Source organism: Condylura cristata, unplaced genomic scaffold (assembly GCF_000260355.1).
Source record: "Condylura cristata isolate star-nosed mole 26May11 unplaced genomic scaffold, ConCri1.0 scaffold00013, whole genome shotgun sequence".
Taxonomy (NCBI): Eukaryota; Metazoa; Chordata; class Mammalia; order Eulipotyphla; family Talpidae; genus Condylura; species Condylura cristata.
The window spans coordinates 41,692,830-41,709,385 of NW_004567114.1; the positions used below are offsets into that span (position 1 = coordinate 41,692,830).

General features: G+C 34.8%; 1 protein-coding gene across 2 annotated transcripts in view; it reads right to left on the minus strand.

The window, feature by feature from the left end:
- Window positions 1-16,556, minus strand: part of FANCM (Fanconi anemia, complementation group M) — a 58,651-nt gene that overhangs the window by 19,918 nt on the left and 22,177 nt on the right. For both annotated transcript variants that reach the window (XM_012724418.1, XM_004682103.2), the window contains 6 exons: window positions 14,320-14,504; window positions 9,861-10,067; window positions 7,807-8,017; window positions 5,421-5,578; window positions 4,242-4,397; window positions 304-2,194 (listed from right to left, as the gene is read on the minus strand). In XM_012724418.1, coding sequence (XP_012579872.1) covers window positions 304-2,194; window positions 4,242-4,397; window positions 5,421-5,578; window positions 7,807-8,017; window positions 9,861-10,067; window positions 14,320-14,504 — 2,808 coding nt within the window. The remainder of the gene's footprint in view (window positions 1-303; window positions 2,195-4,241; window positions 4,398-5,420; window positions 5,579-7,806; window positions 8,018-9,860; window positions 10,068-14,319; window positions 14,505-16,556) is intronic.

Genomic DNA, 16,556 nt, shown 5'->3' on the forward strand with positions numbered 1-16,556 from the left:
GTCCATCTGCCTGTTCTGCTCCCCACTCTGTCTCTGGTGAAGCCTCTCCCCGCCCCTGAGCCTCTGGCCTGTACCCCAGTTCTGTATGAACAAATAAATAAATAAATCTTAAAAAAAAAAAGCAACAGTGAAAAACACAAGAAAAGTAACTTTTGTTAACATCATTAAACTAACATTTTGTGCCCAAAAAATATATACTTTTCTTATTATCTAATAAACCTTACACTGAAAAATTACATTTTGAAAAATTTCATAATTTATCTAATTATTCTTAAAACATGTTTTATTTAGATGGAATCTTACCTTCAACAAAATGACAGGATTGATGCAAATTCATTTGTTCCCTGTTTTTAGTTTTTTCCATTGAAAGGCCTGAGTCATCAAAAGTTGAATTCAATGCTTCTTTGAAGCTTTGTAGATTTACTTTTTCTTTGTTAGAATCTGGGATCTTAGGTATTTCCTTTTTCTTCTTCAAAAATGAGTTTACTGTGTTTGATTCAAAAAGTGGTGTACTCATAATTTTTTCTTTTACTGGCAAAGAAAACTGAGAATAACCAGGAGACATACAGTCTTTATTTTCTGCTGTACTCAGTTGAAAACATGCAGAAGCTGAACTCTTCTTATTTTCACTTGATGTGATAGTAATGGTTCTACTTGTAGAACCATCTATAGATTTTCTTGGTATTACTGCTTGATATGAAACATAATTTGTATCACTTATCTCTTTACTATCTAAATACCTTCCAGGCAGATCATCTAAAGTTCTATCCTTATTTCTGTCTGATATATGTTCTAGTATTTCATGATCAGAATCTGGACTACAAAATCCTAAATCAAATGTAACAGAAAACAGATCGTTAGAACAATCAAAAATATTCTCATCAGTCTTTAAGTTTTCCTCACATACAACTTTCACATCTTCCTGAAATTTCAAACCATTAGTATCACATGTGATTTGATCTTGAGATTCAGAATTACTATCTAACAAATGTTCATCAGAAATTAAGAAGTGAGAAACCAATGACATTTCACTTAGAGCAGTTTTGTCTGATACACATAAAGATTTACACTTACTCTTTGTGGGAGAAAGGCTCACATCAACAATCTCTGTACTATCATCATCAAATAATGGTAAACTCTCATTCTGATCAGTGAGCAATATTGGGAGGTCATTGTTACCATCATGATTCTTTTCACCAAAATATTTTGGAGGATCAATGTTTATATGAACATGATTGTTGGATACTAAATTTTCCTTCATATCTCTGTGTAATTTATCATAGTCACAGAAACCTCGCTCATCAGAAAGCTGGTCATTAGTTGCATCATAAAGATATATTTTTTCAGAAGGATGATTAAGTTTAGGTGAATTCAACTCCAAATTCTGTTGAGAATTTATTGGTGAACATGACATCAAATAGGTAGATTTATTATTTTGTAAACATTCTGTGTAGGGTAGGAAAAAAAAATTCTCAAGTACAGAACCCTTAGTAATTTCAAATTCCAAACTTGAAAGTCCACTGAGAGGTGGAGGAGAATGAGATAAAAATTTCTCCACATTAGCTAGTATCTCTTTTGTCAAATGACAATTATCAAATTGTTTATCTGTAGTATCTACATAAAGCTCTTCCTCAAATGGAAAGAATAAGTTAGATGAAACAGATTTCTCATCACTGAAACTGTGATAACCAGAATCGAAAAAATTTTCAGCATACGAACTAATAAATTTATCTGTAACCTGACAATCTGCTAATAATCCACATGACTGATTAGCAATGTTTTCATTGATCGCACATGAGGCAGCCACTTCATCTGTCTCTGATGCCCTTTTATCATTTCGATCTACCTGAAAAATACTTTCAACAGCAGAATTGCAATCAGTCTTTAAAGAATGCGTATTACTGTTTTCTTTGTTAGGCTGATGTTTTTTCAGTCCTTTAGAAGCTTTATTCTTTAGAAAACTGATTTTTGTAGGTTTGACACCAGTTTGTTTAACATCTTTAGTACATTCTTCATTAGATTCTGTCACTGAAAATGAGCTGCCTTGATTTTTCTTTGTACATGAAGATTTCTTGTTACTAGTAGAGGTGTCATTGGCAAGAGAATTACACTTGTTTCTAGGAGCATTAAATGTTGAGCTAACATCTTCCATTTGTAAGTAAGATTTAATTTTCAATTCATAGCTGCATTCTCCCTATAAAAAGGAAAATGAAAAGTCACAGGAAAACTAAATAAAAAAGCCAATTTAACTAAAGCCACTCCCGCATGAGTTCGATCCCCGCCTGCCCCGAGAAGATCCACATGGCGCAGCAGACCTCTCCTGACCCGCCCACTGCTCCCCTCAGCAGTGTACTTAGTCAATCTGCCTGTTCTGCTCCCTCTGGTGAATCCTCTCCCCCTCCGCATCTCTGGCCTGTACCCCAGTTCTGTACGAATAAATAAATCTTTTAATAAAAAAAAAAGCCAATTCTATGGAAGAGCTTCACTGTATTAAAATATTTTCTAAACATTACATTAATGAAGTTATTTTATTTTAAAATTACTTTTAAAAATTATTCTGATTAATCAAATGTATAAATGACACATCTATGAAATTATCACAAATCAGCTTTAATCAATTAATATTTTCATCTCTAGTATTCAATACAAGGAAGACCTATAACTATTGTAGAAAGAATAAATTTAATGTATACACAAAAAATATAATAAGCATTAAGTATTTTCATGTCCAACATTTAACCGTCAGGGTAACATCCTAAAAATAAATTAAAAAATTAACATATATGAGTGAAAAACACAGAAATATATGCAAAATTTACTCTTTTGATGAAGGTAAACTAAGAACAACTTTTAGGACCCTCTCAAGTAATAGTGTATAGGCTGTAATATATAGTAGGTTCTGGAACAACACCAGTTTGAAATGCGCAAGTCCACTTATCTGTGGATTTTCTTATAAATCAACAATGTAAAGTTATTGTACTGATACAGGTACGGTGCTAAAGGGCTTACTCTCTTCCTTGTGATTTTAATAATATTTACTTTCTTTAGCTTGCTTACTTTATTGTAAGAATACAGTATATATGTGATAAAGTACTTCTTAATCAACTGTTTATGTTATTGGTATGTCTAACAAATTATTTTAGGAAGTCAAAGTTTAATGCCTATTTTTACTGCATGGTGGTTTGGGCCTCTAACTCCTTGTCATTCAAGGATCAACTTGAAGTATTATTTTTAGAAAATTCCCAAGGAAAAACTTCTTAGAGTGAAGTTCTTATCTGTAAAATTACAGTCTACATTACCCTCCACTCATCCCCAGGAAGGCTACTTTAATCAGATTCCTCATTAGGGATTCAAGCAGTTAGCTCTCCATCTTTTGACTAATAGATAAATTTCATATTAATGTGAGGATGTCTGTCTCTATGCTGCTCCCCATACACAGAATATTTTATTTGGCTTCTTCATTGATAAAAAGCTGCAGGACCACAAATAGAGAATGACTTATAAAGGTCACTACCTCAGTAAGTGTTAATTTGATGGCAGAGGTTTCCTGATATCCACAACTAATTCCTTTGTTTACATGTATTTAAGAAAGTAAAAATAAAAACAAAAGTTGCAATCTATTGAGTACTTATGTTATTTACTAACCTAAGTGTTTTACATGTACTAAGTCATTTAAACTCAAAAACCAATGACAAAAGTATTATCATTATCACCATTTTACAGATGACTGAAGCATGAAGAGGTTAAGTAATTTCCTGAGGGAAGAACAGTAAAAGGTAAAATTGGGATTCTAACCCTAGCATTTTGGATTTTATAATCAAGATATGCTCATCATTCTGACTCTCTCAAGATAGAATAACCAAGAAACTACTTTAGGAACCAATAATTCTCCAAACTCAGGAAAGAGACATGACAAATGTTACAAAATATTTCAATAAATCCCTAATCTAGTGAGAATCCTAAATTAGTTATACAAACGTATTTATGTAAGTCATTAAGTATATTAAAATTTTACTATATCAATATTTACAGATGACAGTCTTCTGATTAATTAAGTCTACTTCTAAGGCAGAAAACTGGTTTCTTACTGATCTCACAAAGAGCTACTGAGAAAAACAAAATACTCTAGCTATAATTATTTATAATACTGTTTCTTACAAAATCAGAATAAGATGAATAAAAGATTAAGGATTCTAGTTTCACTATCATACCGACAAGAGAAAATTACAATAAAATCCTACCTCTTCGTGTCTCATTTCTTCTATCATTTTCATAATGCTTATAAAATGATGACATCGATCTGAATGATCAACATGGTAGGTCGGAAAAGGACGATCCTGCCACAATCTCCACTCAGAAAGAGAGAGTTGATGAATTCCACTGGTTGGTTCTTTAGTCTTCATTAGTGATTTTAAAAAAGATAAAAATGCAGACTTTACAAAGTGATTTAAAATCAAACTTAAAATACAGATTAAACAGCTTAACAAATAATTTACTTCACTATGGTACTTTCAACTAAAATCGCAGGGTAAAAATTTCATAAAGTTCAAAGCTATCCTTTTAAGTATATTATTTTAAAATATACCATATTTTTAAAACAACTGGTATATGAGCTACAGATTTGCCATATCTGTTTTTCTGCTCCATTTTAAAAGCAAATATTTAAGAAAATCTGTGTTTTAAAACTATTATTCTGCTAGGTTTATATTCCACATTATAATACAGAGATCTTCATAAATCATTCACTATTACTGATCCCAACTCTTCATAAATCATTCATTGTTACTGATCCCAACTCTTCATGCCTGCTGTCATTCCTCATTTTTCCTGTTAGTGAATAAAATTCTGAATCATCACATATTTCAAACCCTATATGTCTTCTAAAATTAATCTTTCCTGAGCTTGTTTATCCAGCTCTCTAGGCACATGTGTAATTTTTGATCAATTCCCTTGATTTTCATTAAGTTTATAAATAATTTGCTAAAAATAAAATAAACACTGTCCGGTTTAAAGTTTTACTATTATTTCAAAACAAAGAATCAAAACAAGTTTGTAAAAAGATGCTCATAACAACAATAATTTTGTTAATATATTAAAAAGAATCCCAAAACACAATAGGAAAAAGTTGCCAAACAAACTCCAATATATTGAAAGTACCACATAAATTATGCCTATATAGAAATATTCATATGGTAAAAAATAATGCAAAAAAGACAGAACTTGAACACATTGCAGTCATGTAAATATATATGTACATATATAAAATAAAGAATATAAGAAAGTCAGTAGCTAATTTTTTTAAACTGTTCACATTCTTAAATTTTTAAGTAACTTGACATTCTGATCATGAACCATTCTCTTAATTCCCAAAGATATTATACAATCATTACAAAATGCATGTGAAAACATGTTCGACTTACAGGTGTATTTTCTTCATTTTGAAAAGACAGAAACTGAACTTGAGGCAATGTTATTCCCTTAATTTCATCACTCTCTCTTAATCTATAAAGTCTGTTCCATAATTTAAATTCTTCTTCTGATAATAACCAATCTTTCTTTGAATTACTTTGCCTTATTCCTTTAAGTTCAAAAAAAAAATTTTAAAAGTTAAAAAAAATAAATCTTCAAGGCAAACACAAAATACACAATATCAACTCAGGCTTTACTGTAAATGTCTATCCATCTCTGCTAAACTACTGATTCTATTTCTCAAAACTAGTATTGATCACATAATATTCTGGCTCTGACTTCCTGCTTCTACATATCTCTTAAACTTTTCTCACCTCTTTGAAAGTACTAGTGTATGCTCTGTCTAGGAGCTAAACTTTGGTGATTACTTCTTCATCGAAAGAACACAGCCAGGTGGCTAGACTCTCAGTCCTGGCTTCTTTTGGACTCTCCCTTTAGACATTTAATGTCTATGACCTGAGACAACACAGTCAGATAACTTACAAATGAAAATCAGTATCATTATCCTATCACGACAATATTGGAAAAGCCATCTAAAGCTTGGCAAAGAGGAAGAAATAGGGAACTACCAAGTTTTAAAAAAAAGGGTTTTAGTTTTAGCTTTTCAGTTGGAAGGAGCAAAGTCAATGAAGTCAGATAGGAAAGATCTACTCAGTACTTTAAGAAAATAATATAAGAATATACTTTATAAAAAATGAACAGATAATCCCTTTTGATTTCCAAAGTCATATATAAAGGAAGACAATTAGCAAACTGGAAAGGTTAAATAATATAAAGCAGACATTCTGGTCCAATACAGAGGAAGGCAGAAAAATTACTGAGTTAGGAATCAAGAAGCTGTTTTTGTAAAGCAAGGGATTTGAACTAAGTAATTGTTTAGGTTCCTTTCATATCTACTAATCTGAGGCTCTAAGATGTAAAATTCTAAAAATTGAAAGCATTCTACTCTCTGAATCACTTTAAATAGTTTAGGTCCAGCCCACTAATTGGGAAAACATTTTCTCACACAAAAGCAGTGATAAAGGACTGATTACAAAAATATACAGAGAACTGACAAAACTCAACAAAAATAAACAACCCCATCAAAAAATGGGCAGAAAAGCTAAAAAGACACTACTCCAAAGAGGAAATGCAGATGGCCAACAAGCACATGAAAAAATGTCCAACATCACTCATAATAAGGGAGATGCAAATTAAAATCACAATGAGATACCACCTCACCCCAGTGAGAATGGCCCATCTTCAAACAACTAGCAACAACAAATGTTGGTGAGGATGTGGAGAAAAAGGAACTCTCCTGCACTGCTGATGGGAATGCAAATTAGTACAACCACTATGGAAAACTGTTTGGAGGTTCCTCAAACTGCTAAGCTTCCCCCCTAAGACCCAGCAATCCCACTCCTAGGTATCTATCCAAAGACACAAAAACAATGACTGAAAAAGATACCTGTACCCCCATGTTTATTGCTGCTTTATTTACAGTTGGAAAAACATGGAAGCAGCCCAAATGCCCAAAGTGGATTAAAAAGATGTGGTACATAGATACAATGGGATATTACTCAGCAACCAAAAAGAGAAACACATGTCTTTTGCAGCAACTTGGGTGGAGCTGGAAAAGATCATGCTTAGTGAGATAAGCCAGAAAGAGAAAGAAAAATACCAGATGGTTTCGCTCATAGCAGAGTATGATGGACCAGGCGAGAAAATAATAAGAATAATGAACAGCCATATACCAGAGACATTTTGTGGGGGTGGAGTGGGGAATGGAATCAAAAACGGGGGAGGGGGTGAGGGCAGTGCATGGGACTATGGTGATGGCACACGGGTGACTTGGTGATGGGAAACCCACGGGGATTACAATTGAGATGAAAAAAAAATGTACAAAATGATGTAAAAATAAACTACTATATTATAAAAAAATAGTTGAGGTCTGTAAATCAAGTGAATTATATACTAAAGCATAAAACAGTATATTTATATATACAATCTTGGTTAAGAAGAATCACTGTAACGTCAAAAGTCAGGAAGAACAGAAGAAAAATACCAAAAAATGCACATGAGCCAATATTATAGCAATTTTTAATAAAGGACAGATCTCAGAATTCTATTGAAAAGATTACCACATGACGAAGGAAAGGAAAAACAGGCAGTAGAGTAAAAGAAACTCAGTACTGGGAAAATTAAAGTATCCTTCCCAAAAAGAACAACTGTAACACCCTACAATGTACCCTGACTTTCTCCAAGAAAAAAATATATCAAAATGTGACTTGGTAGCTAACAACAGGGTGGGGCTGAGGGTAAAGGATGCTTGTATAAATACAAAATTCTTTTATTTACCATTCCTATAGGAAAAGACAGATGACTTTTGCTTCAAGTTCCAAGATTTCTCTGATTCATAGACACCATGTGTGATGAACATTTTATGTAACTGTGGATTGAATCCATCAGGAACCATTCGTGGACTTCTTTGATAAAAATGAAGGACCTGCCTGTTACTTGATATAGCTCTATAAATGCTTCTTTTATTGGACTGACTTTGATTATAAGTCTGCAAAACAAATAAATATCATTACATTATTTCTATTAAAATAGTTATTTCTTATCATATAGTCGTAAGAAATAACTATTTTAATTTGGCTTTATTTTAAACAGTAAATTAAACTCATCTACTTAAATACTTATAGAAGCAGATTTCAGTTGAGTTTTAAATTTGTCCTATTAACTCTTGATAAAAACTTTCACAATCTAACATTATAGTTTAAGATAAATCAATGGGCCCAACTGGAGTCACCTACACTGAATCCCACCAAGACTGATTAAAAGCTAAGCCTCTCCCAAAGTGGAATTTTAATTCAGTCAGTTCAGAATCTCCTTCTCAACATCAGTAAGGTGAATCTCGACTGAAACAACCTTTTCTTGTCTTTTGTTAATAGTCTTGTTCTGCCCATTTCTTAAGATAAATTCTTTCATTTTGTGTAGCTCCTTGGAGCACCTTTCTACTTGTTAGACAGGAGTGCTGACAATTTATAAAGCATTTAATAAAAAGGCAATTAGACTGTCGGTTTGTTTTTAACATTACAAAAGCCTACCTTAGTAACTATATTACTATTATATAGAGGTTATATAATTATAATGTACAAAGGAAATCATACATGTAATGCTATTTTTGAGTTTCTTTAAATGTAGCTGCCATAAAACCCAGCAATTCCACTTCTAGACACTAATTTGAAAGTAAACCTGCACTCATGTTCGTAGCAGCACTATTTACAAGCTATAAAAACATACTAAATGCCCAAAACAGATGAGTGGATCAAGAAAATGTGACAGACACCTAATAGAATACTATTCACCAAAAAATAAAAACAAAAAATTCATGATGTCAATGATGTCACTTAATGTGAAATATAGAAAAGCCACACAAAGACAATCTTTAAAACCAGTACTTGAAAGCTGACCACTGACTTAAAGAGTTTCAAAGGGGAAAGTAGAGGAGGGGTAAGGTTGAGGTGGAGAAGGGTGAGCACAATGGACTTTGACGGAAGGCTATGGGTCCTGCAGTGGTGGGAGTGCTAGGGTCACCACTACCTTGGCAGGGGGAATCCTCTACTGTAAAATCAATGGCAAGGATGTGGGACAATAGTATTTTAATAAAAGTAACTGTTTTAAAATTGCTTTTACAGGGTATGTAAACATTTTAAATAATTTTAAGCTATCACATTTAATGAAAGAAAGTCTAAATGTAAAAACTACATATAAGACTACAAAAATAGTCCTACCCAATTACAAAAGTTAATACATATGTGTAACAAACGCTAATATTATGTAAATCATATTTTACATAATCAAAACTGTTACAAGGTTTGAATATGATTCAAATCCCTTATCACTCAGCAAACTTTTCTATAAAGGCCTGGAAAATAACTTTTAAGCATACATAAGTCCACACCCTATCACTGGCACATATTCTTGCTGGTTGGTTGGTTACTTGATGGATTAGTTAGTTAGTTGAATGACTTAGGCAATCCTTTAAAGTGTAAAAAAAAAATGCTCAGCTTTATCATAGTTTTTAAAAAGTGAGACTAAACACACACAAAAACAGGCCTTTGAAACACAGGAAAGAGTAAAACAAAGTAGTATGCATTGACTTTTGCATCCGTATATTTTATACTAATATTGAAGTATAAAAATTCATTTTTTACAATGGATAAATTAGGAAACAATACAGTCAAGAATTCTAACTACAAGAAAAGAATATTCAGAATGTAATGAAAAGGGAGAATCATCCATAATTACCTACAGGTTATTTGAATTTTAAAAGATTGATGTTTGGTTTTTGGGTCTATATTTCTCAAATATCAATTATCAAATTATGTTTCTATACATCTACTTACACGTTCTTCTCGTCCTTCAGCAAGGATAACAACAATTCTGCCTTGACGTTTGCGGCCAGTTCTACCCATTCGTTGTACAAGACGAATTGGGCTCTTCTGGGCATCAAAACATATTATAAGATCAACTTCTCCTATATCCAAACCTTCTTCACCAACACAAGTTGAAACCAATGTATTGTAACCACCACTACGAAATTTTTTCACTACCTAAAGTAAAAATAATTTTAAAATAACTAAATGTAAATGCAAGACAATTTTACATAAAATTTCCACATCCAAAAATAGTGACTGGCATCCAGAATAGTATTTTGCCAGTATCAAAATGGAAAATGACAAAATTGCATATAAGCCAAAAGATATTGTGATAAAATGAAAGAGCAGTCCTAATTCCTTTGCTTTTCATAAGGGCTGGAATGCCCAAAGGGCTTGCTAATAATTTATACATAAATGAGAACCCCCAGATATTACTGCCAGCATCACTAAGAGAAGCATGCAGCACCAATATGACCCAGATCATTTGTTGCTATTCATTGTATCCTAGACCTAAATTTATTGTTAGGAATAACTACAGTTGTAATATTTTATTACTCCCTAAAATCCATATGCTGCCATTTATATTGTCTCTCCAGCAAAGCATAGCAGAACATGCTATCTCAAAATTTCACTGTAGATGTTCAGGTCATGCTGTAATATATGGTTATTTTGAACTTTAGGTACTTGAAAAAACAGACACTGCAGAGAGAAACTTTCTCACAACACCCCTTATTTTTCTAAAAACAACCTCAAAGCCCTCCCTGGTGGCACAGTGGGTTAAAGCACAGTACTGCAAGCTGGCCAGGCCCGCTGCTCCCTTCAGCAGTGTACTTAGTTGATTTGCCTGTTCTGCTCTCCACTCTTTGAAGCGTCCCCTTACCGGCCCGGAACCTCTGGCCTGTATCCAGTTCTACATGCATAAATAAATCTTTAAAAAAAAAACCTCCAAAAGGAACTCAACTGTCCTCTGTCCTCTCCAGGATTTTCATCAATCAGAGAAGCTTCTCTTCTCAGAGGAAGGGAGACTAAAAACAACACTGCATTTTCCTTCCTGTATGGCAGTATTTCTCTCATCCATTTAATGAAACTACAATGGCATGAAAACAAGTAAATGAAAGTCAATGAAACATTCTGAAAACTTTCCTTAGGTCTCCAAACACAGTGCTCAACTGCCTTGAGCCTCAATTTCTCCATATATGTCAACACCAAAACACTGCAGATTTCGGTCTATTGGTAAATAAGATAATGTTCAATGATAGGTAGAGACCAGAAACAAAAATTGAATGATGGTAATTCAGAGGAATCAATCATGCTTTTTGACCAAGGTCCTTATAAATGCCTATTAAAATACAAGAATGACTGAGCAAAATGACTAGGAAGATGGGCAGTGATAGGATCTTGTATACAAAAAGTAAATTTTAGAAAATAAGAACTCTACTAAAGTATATAAACAATTATAGATCCATGACAAAGACTGCTCAAGCTCATACTACTACTTTTAAGTAATAATAACTGCCAACATTTGACCTTAGATCTGACTCCAAAATTTTAATCTATAAGTTAATCATATTGTTAAAAACAACAACCTGTGGCCCTCTCTGGTGGCGCAGAGAGTTAAAGTATAGCACTAAGAAGCTAACGCCACTTCAGCATGAGTTCAATCTCCGCCCAGGAGGTGATCCTCATGGTGCAGCAGACTTCTCCTGACCTCTCCTGACCTGCCGGCTGCTCCCCTCATCAGTCAGCCTGTTCTACTCCTGACTCTGTCTCTGGTGAATCCTCTCACTGCATCTCTGGCCTGTACCCCAGCTCTGTATGCAAAAATAAATAAATCTTTAAAAAAAAAAAAAAACCTGAAAAGTTGAATAAATAAATACAAACTTAGCAAGTTAAGTCCTCTTATAAACCTTTCTAGTAGCACTGGTCCAACAGTCTCCCTTAAGAGAAAGATAAATACTGATGGTGTCACTTACTTGTGGAATATAGGAAAACCAACAAAGGGTCAAAAAAGACAAAATTTAATACCAACCCTTGAAAACTGACCATTGACCTTAGGCTTTCAGAGTATCTGGGGGTAGAAAAGGAGTAAAAACTAGGGAACTGGAGAAATGAATCCAGAAAAGGAGTGAGAACTGGGGAACCATGGTGGCCTATGGGTGCTTTGGTGGAGGGAGAGCCACAGTGACACCACCACGCAGGGGAAAGCATATTGGAGAATACAAAGGCTGCTTTGAAAGCAATGTATAGGTGTAGTAAAAGTGCTTGTTACTCTGGCCTACATAAAAGTATTATTGATATAAGTGATTAAAGACAAAGTTAACAAAATCATTAAGGTATCTTATGATACCTGACTAATTCAGGAAATAGTCATTTTGGGTTTTTTGGGTAATGAAAATGGCCAGAGATCAGCTGGGTACTATGAATATTTCAAAATGCCTGACTTCACAGGCAAAAATTCACTTCATTTTTTATTCATATACAAATGTTAAGAGTGGGTAATAATCACCCACTAGATGTCTGAACACTTTAAAGTACTTAAAATCAAACCTGAAGCAAAGGAAGCATCTAGTGATTCAGGAAAAGATCCCAGACACTTTCCATCCATCAGATTCAACCAATTTAAACAGACTCTTCTGAGTAAGGAGTGGTATAAAAAATTACTAAAAGAATATTTCAGAATCTGTAGCTAATGCGTAAAAATCTATAAACAGTGTATAAAAATGAAATCTAAGGCCCTCCCTGGTGGCGCAGTGGGTTAAAGCACAGCACTGAGAATCTAAAGCCGCTTCCGCATGAGTTCGATTCCCGCCTGCCCCGGAGGTGACCACATGGTGTGGCAGACCTCTCCTGACCCACCCGCTGCTCCCCTCAGCAGTGTACTTCGTCGATCTGCCTGTTCTGTTCCCCTCTCTGTCTCTGGTGAAGCCTCTCACCGCCCCTGAGCCTCTGGCCTGTACCCCAGTTCTGTATGCACAAATAAATAAATCTTTAAAAAAAAAAAAAATGAAATCTAAATTTGAAAAAACTCACATCATAGTATTAGAAAATTATTCACTTCTTATACCACCAATGGCTTCTTCTGCTGACAATTTTTAATTAAAAGTTTTTATTTATTTATACATACAGAACTGGGGTACATGCCAGAGGTGCAAGGGCAGTAAAACTCACCAGTAGGACTCACCAGAGAAAAAGTAGGGAACAGTAGGGACAGAACAGGCAGATTAACAAAGTACACTACTAAGAGGAGCAAAGGTGGGTCAGGAGAGGTCTGCTCTGCCATGTGGGCCACCTCCCTGGCAGGGATAGAATTAGTGATGAAGCAGCTGCTGCTAGCTTCGTAGTGCTGTGCTTTAACCTTTTTTGCTGCCTGGGAAGAACCCTGGTCACATTTTTAAATTAAATTTTTTAAATAACAATACATAATCTCATTATTTATTTGGAATAACTAATGTGACTTAAAATAAATAGTAAACATTTATTTGAAGGCTCTAGAGTACAATTTCATTTAATGCTTATGAAAACTCTAAGAAGTATGTTTACAGATAAGGAAAACTAAAGCAAAAGAATAAGAATGCTTATAGTAAAATCAGGATTTCAACCTAGCAAGTATGATTTCATAGTTTTTCTTTTTCTTTTTTTTTATTTATACATACAGAACAGAGGTACAGGCCAGAGGTGCAGGGATGAGAAGATTCACAAGAGAGAGTGAGAAGCAGAACAGGCAGATGTACTGAAATACGCTGCTAAGGAGGGCAGCAGGCAGGTTAGGAGAGGTCTGCCACGCCATGTGGGTAATCTCCCTGGTCGGCAACTGAACTCATGCTGCAATGGCTGTGATAGCTTCATAGTGTTGTGCTTTGACCCGCTGTGCCACCAGGAAGGGCCCTGAGAGTTGTTCTCTTTCCTTTTAAATCATTGCTGTTGTTGTTTTTTAAAGATTTATTTATTTATGCACACAGAACTGGGGTACAGGCTAGAGGTGCAGAGGCAGTGAGAGGTTTCACCAGAGACAGAATAGGGAGCAGAATTGGCAGATCTACTGAAACACACTGCTGAGAGGAGCAGTGGGAGGGAGACAGGAGAGGTCTTCTGTGCCATGTTGGTCATCTCCCTGCCCAGGGATCGAACTCTCGCTGAAACAGCTGTGGCTACTAGCTTCACAATGCCATGCTCCAACCATTTGGGCCACCCTGATTTCTGAGGTTTTCTACTTTACCATTATACTTTACAAAATACATATATTTTAAATTTCAAAACTGCAAAAACACTTGTTTGGTTTTTGAAATATACTTGTCTTTACTTACATGTTCACCATAAAAGTATTTTTAACAAGTAGCTTATAAATCAGTGAGATGAAACAAAAAAGGCACTATGAGCAAAGATAATAAATTTCATTTTTACTTTAAATATTTCCAAAAATAATTACCTCTAGTTGTTCCTTCTGGGTAAAACCCTTCATGCTTTTCCCTGAGGCATGGCCAACAAAAGTCATGACTTTAATAATTGGCTGATGTTGTAAAAGCATTTCTGCAATTTCTTGAACACTATCTCGAAATGAAGAAAAGATCATAACTCGAGTTTCATCACATTTCTTTTCACAGTTGTGTTGAGCTAGTAATAAAAACAATCACAAGTTTCTAAAAAGTATATAGACAAAAACCCATTCAAAAGATAAGTCTAAGAATGTAAACTAGTAAACTAATAAGCAGTGGTTCTTTTTTAAAAATAAGTTATCTTAAACCTTTGCTAGTTTTCCTCCTACCTTATCTAATAAACTTACTCATCTTGGCTCCCTATATTTCAGTTGCTATCATAAAATAAAATCCCAAATATATCAAATAAAAATTACCTGAATCATTTTTGACTAGTTCTTAATCCATGCATGATGCCTATTACTGCCCTTTACATTCTAAGCTGGAGGCACAGAACCATGGAACTCCCATTAATATCGTAAGTCTTTCTTTCCCAAGTATAATATATGGCAAATTATGTGAGTTATAATGTAACAGTCTCTGCCCTAAAGTACTTACAACCTAACACAAGTAAATTAAGAGGCCATGAGGCAGGTAAGTAAGTGTTGTTAGGATTACAGATGACATTTCATCTTAACTACTTCTTGTCTTGTTTCTTAATGGGTTATAATTTGAGCTGTCTACCAAACTATAGTATCTATGACTAAGCCTCATTTTTTTCATAGAATGTATTTTTTTTTAAGATTTATTTATTTATTCATATGGAACTGGGGTACAGGCTAGAGATGTGGAGGATGAGAGAATTCACCAGAGACAGAGTGGGGAGCAGAACAGGCAGAGTGACGAAGTACACTGCTGAGGGGAGCAGCGGGAAGGTCAGGAGAGGTCTGCCTTGCCATGTGGATCTCCTCCGGGGCAGGCGGGAATCGAACTCATGCGGAAGCGGCTTTAGATTCTCAATGCTGTGCTTTAACCTGCTGCGCCACCAGGGAGGGCCCGAATAATGTATTTTTTTTAAAGATTTATTTATTTATTCATACACAACTCGGGTACAGGCCAGAGGTGAGGGGTGCTGAGAGACAGAGCAGGGAGAAGAACAGGCAGATCCACGAAGTACACTGCTGAGGAGAGCAGTGCGTGGGTCAGGAGAGGTCTGCCACGCCATGTGGGTTACCTCTGGGGCGGGAACTGAACTCACACTGCAGCAGCTACGCCTGGCTTGCAGTGCTGTGTCCTAACCCATTGCACCACTAGGGAAAGCCCAAAGAATAATATTTTATAACCAATGTTTAAGAGTAAAAAGAACAAAAGATTTAATTTTAAAGTTCTGATTTCAAGGTCTAACTACTCCCCATTGCAAGGAAAACTATTCTATATAAGCCACCTTTGAATCACCATGTATCAAGCCTCTTTTCAATACATATCTGACCAACTCATGACCAGTTGCCACTGTAAATATAAAGCCTACCGTCTTAACAGCTCTTCTGCCTTCCTTGCTCTAGTTCACTGTAGCTCCTCTAACAAAGCCATCAAAAATTTCCATATTGACAAATTCATTGGATGCTTTTTAGTTCATTTTACAAAACCTCCCAATAATACTTCACACAGTCCACTCCTACCTACTGAAAGTCTCTTCCCTCAGCTTTTCTGATATGTCATTTAACTGATTTCTTTCCCAGTATCCTTTATGATTATTTTTCCTTTGTAACTCTAGACATCAGTCTGTTCTTCAGGACTAAGTTCTAGGCTCTCTCTTGTTTCTAAACTGTATCCCTATTTATGTGACCACATCCATTCCTGAAACAACTCCTAAGGATTGCAAAACTTAAGCATCTACACAGCAGACTCCCACTCTATACACAACATGAGTTCATTCTACAGACAAGACTATATAGTAAAAATATTGATAGAGCATAATTTGTTCTAAGCATAACCTACAAATTCTGACATATAACCAAGCTTATATGACCTTGATTTATAAAACAAAAATACTAAAATAATTTCATTTTTATTGACATTAAAAAGCTGAACTTGAAGATGGCGGCAGAGTAAAGACACCGAGATCACCACGTCCAAGCCGGCATAGGAATTGAAGACTGAAAACAGACGATAGACTCACTTACTACAAGTTTTAACCCAAACGAAAACACCCTGGACTCACTAGAAGGTAGATAACTGCGAGGGAATCGGC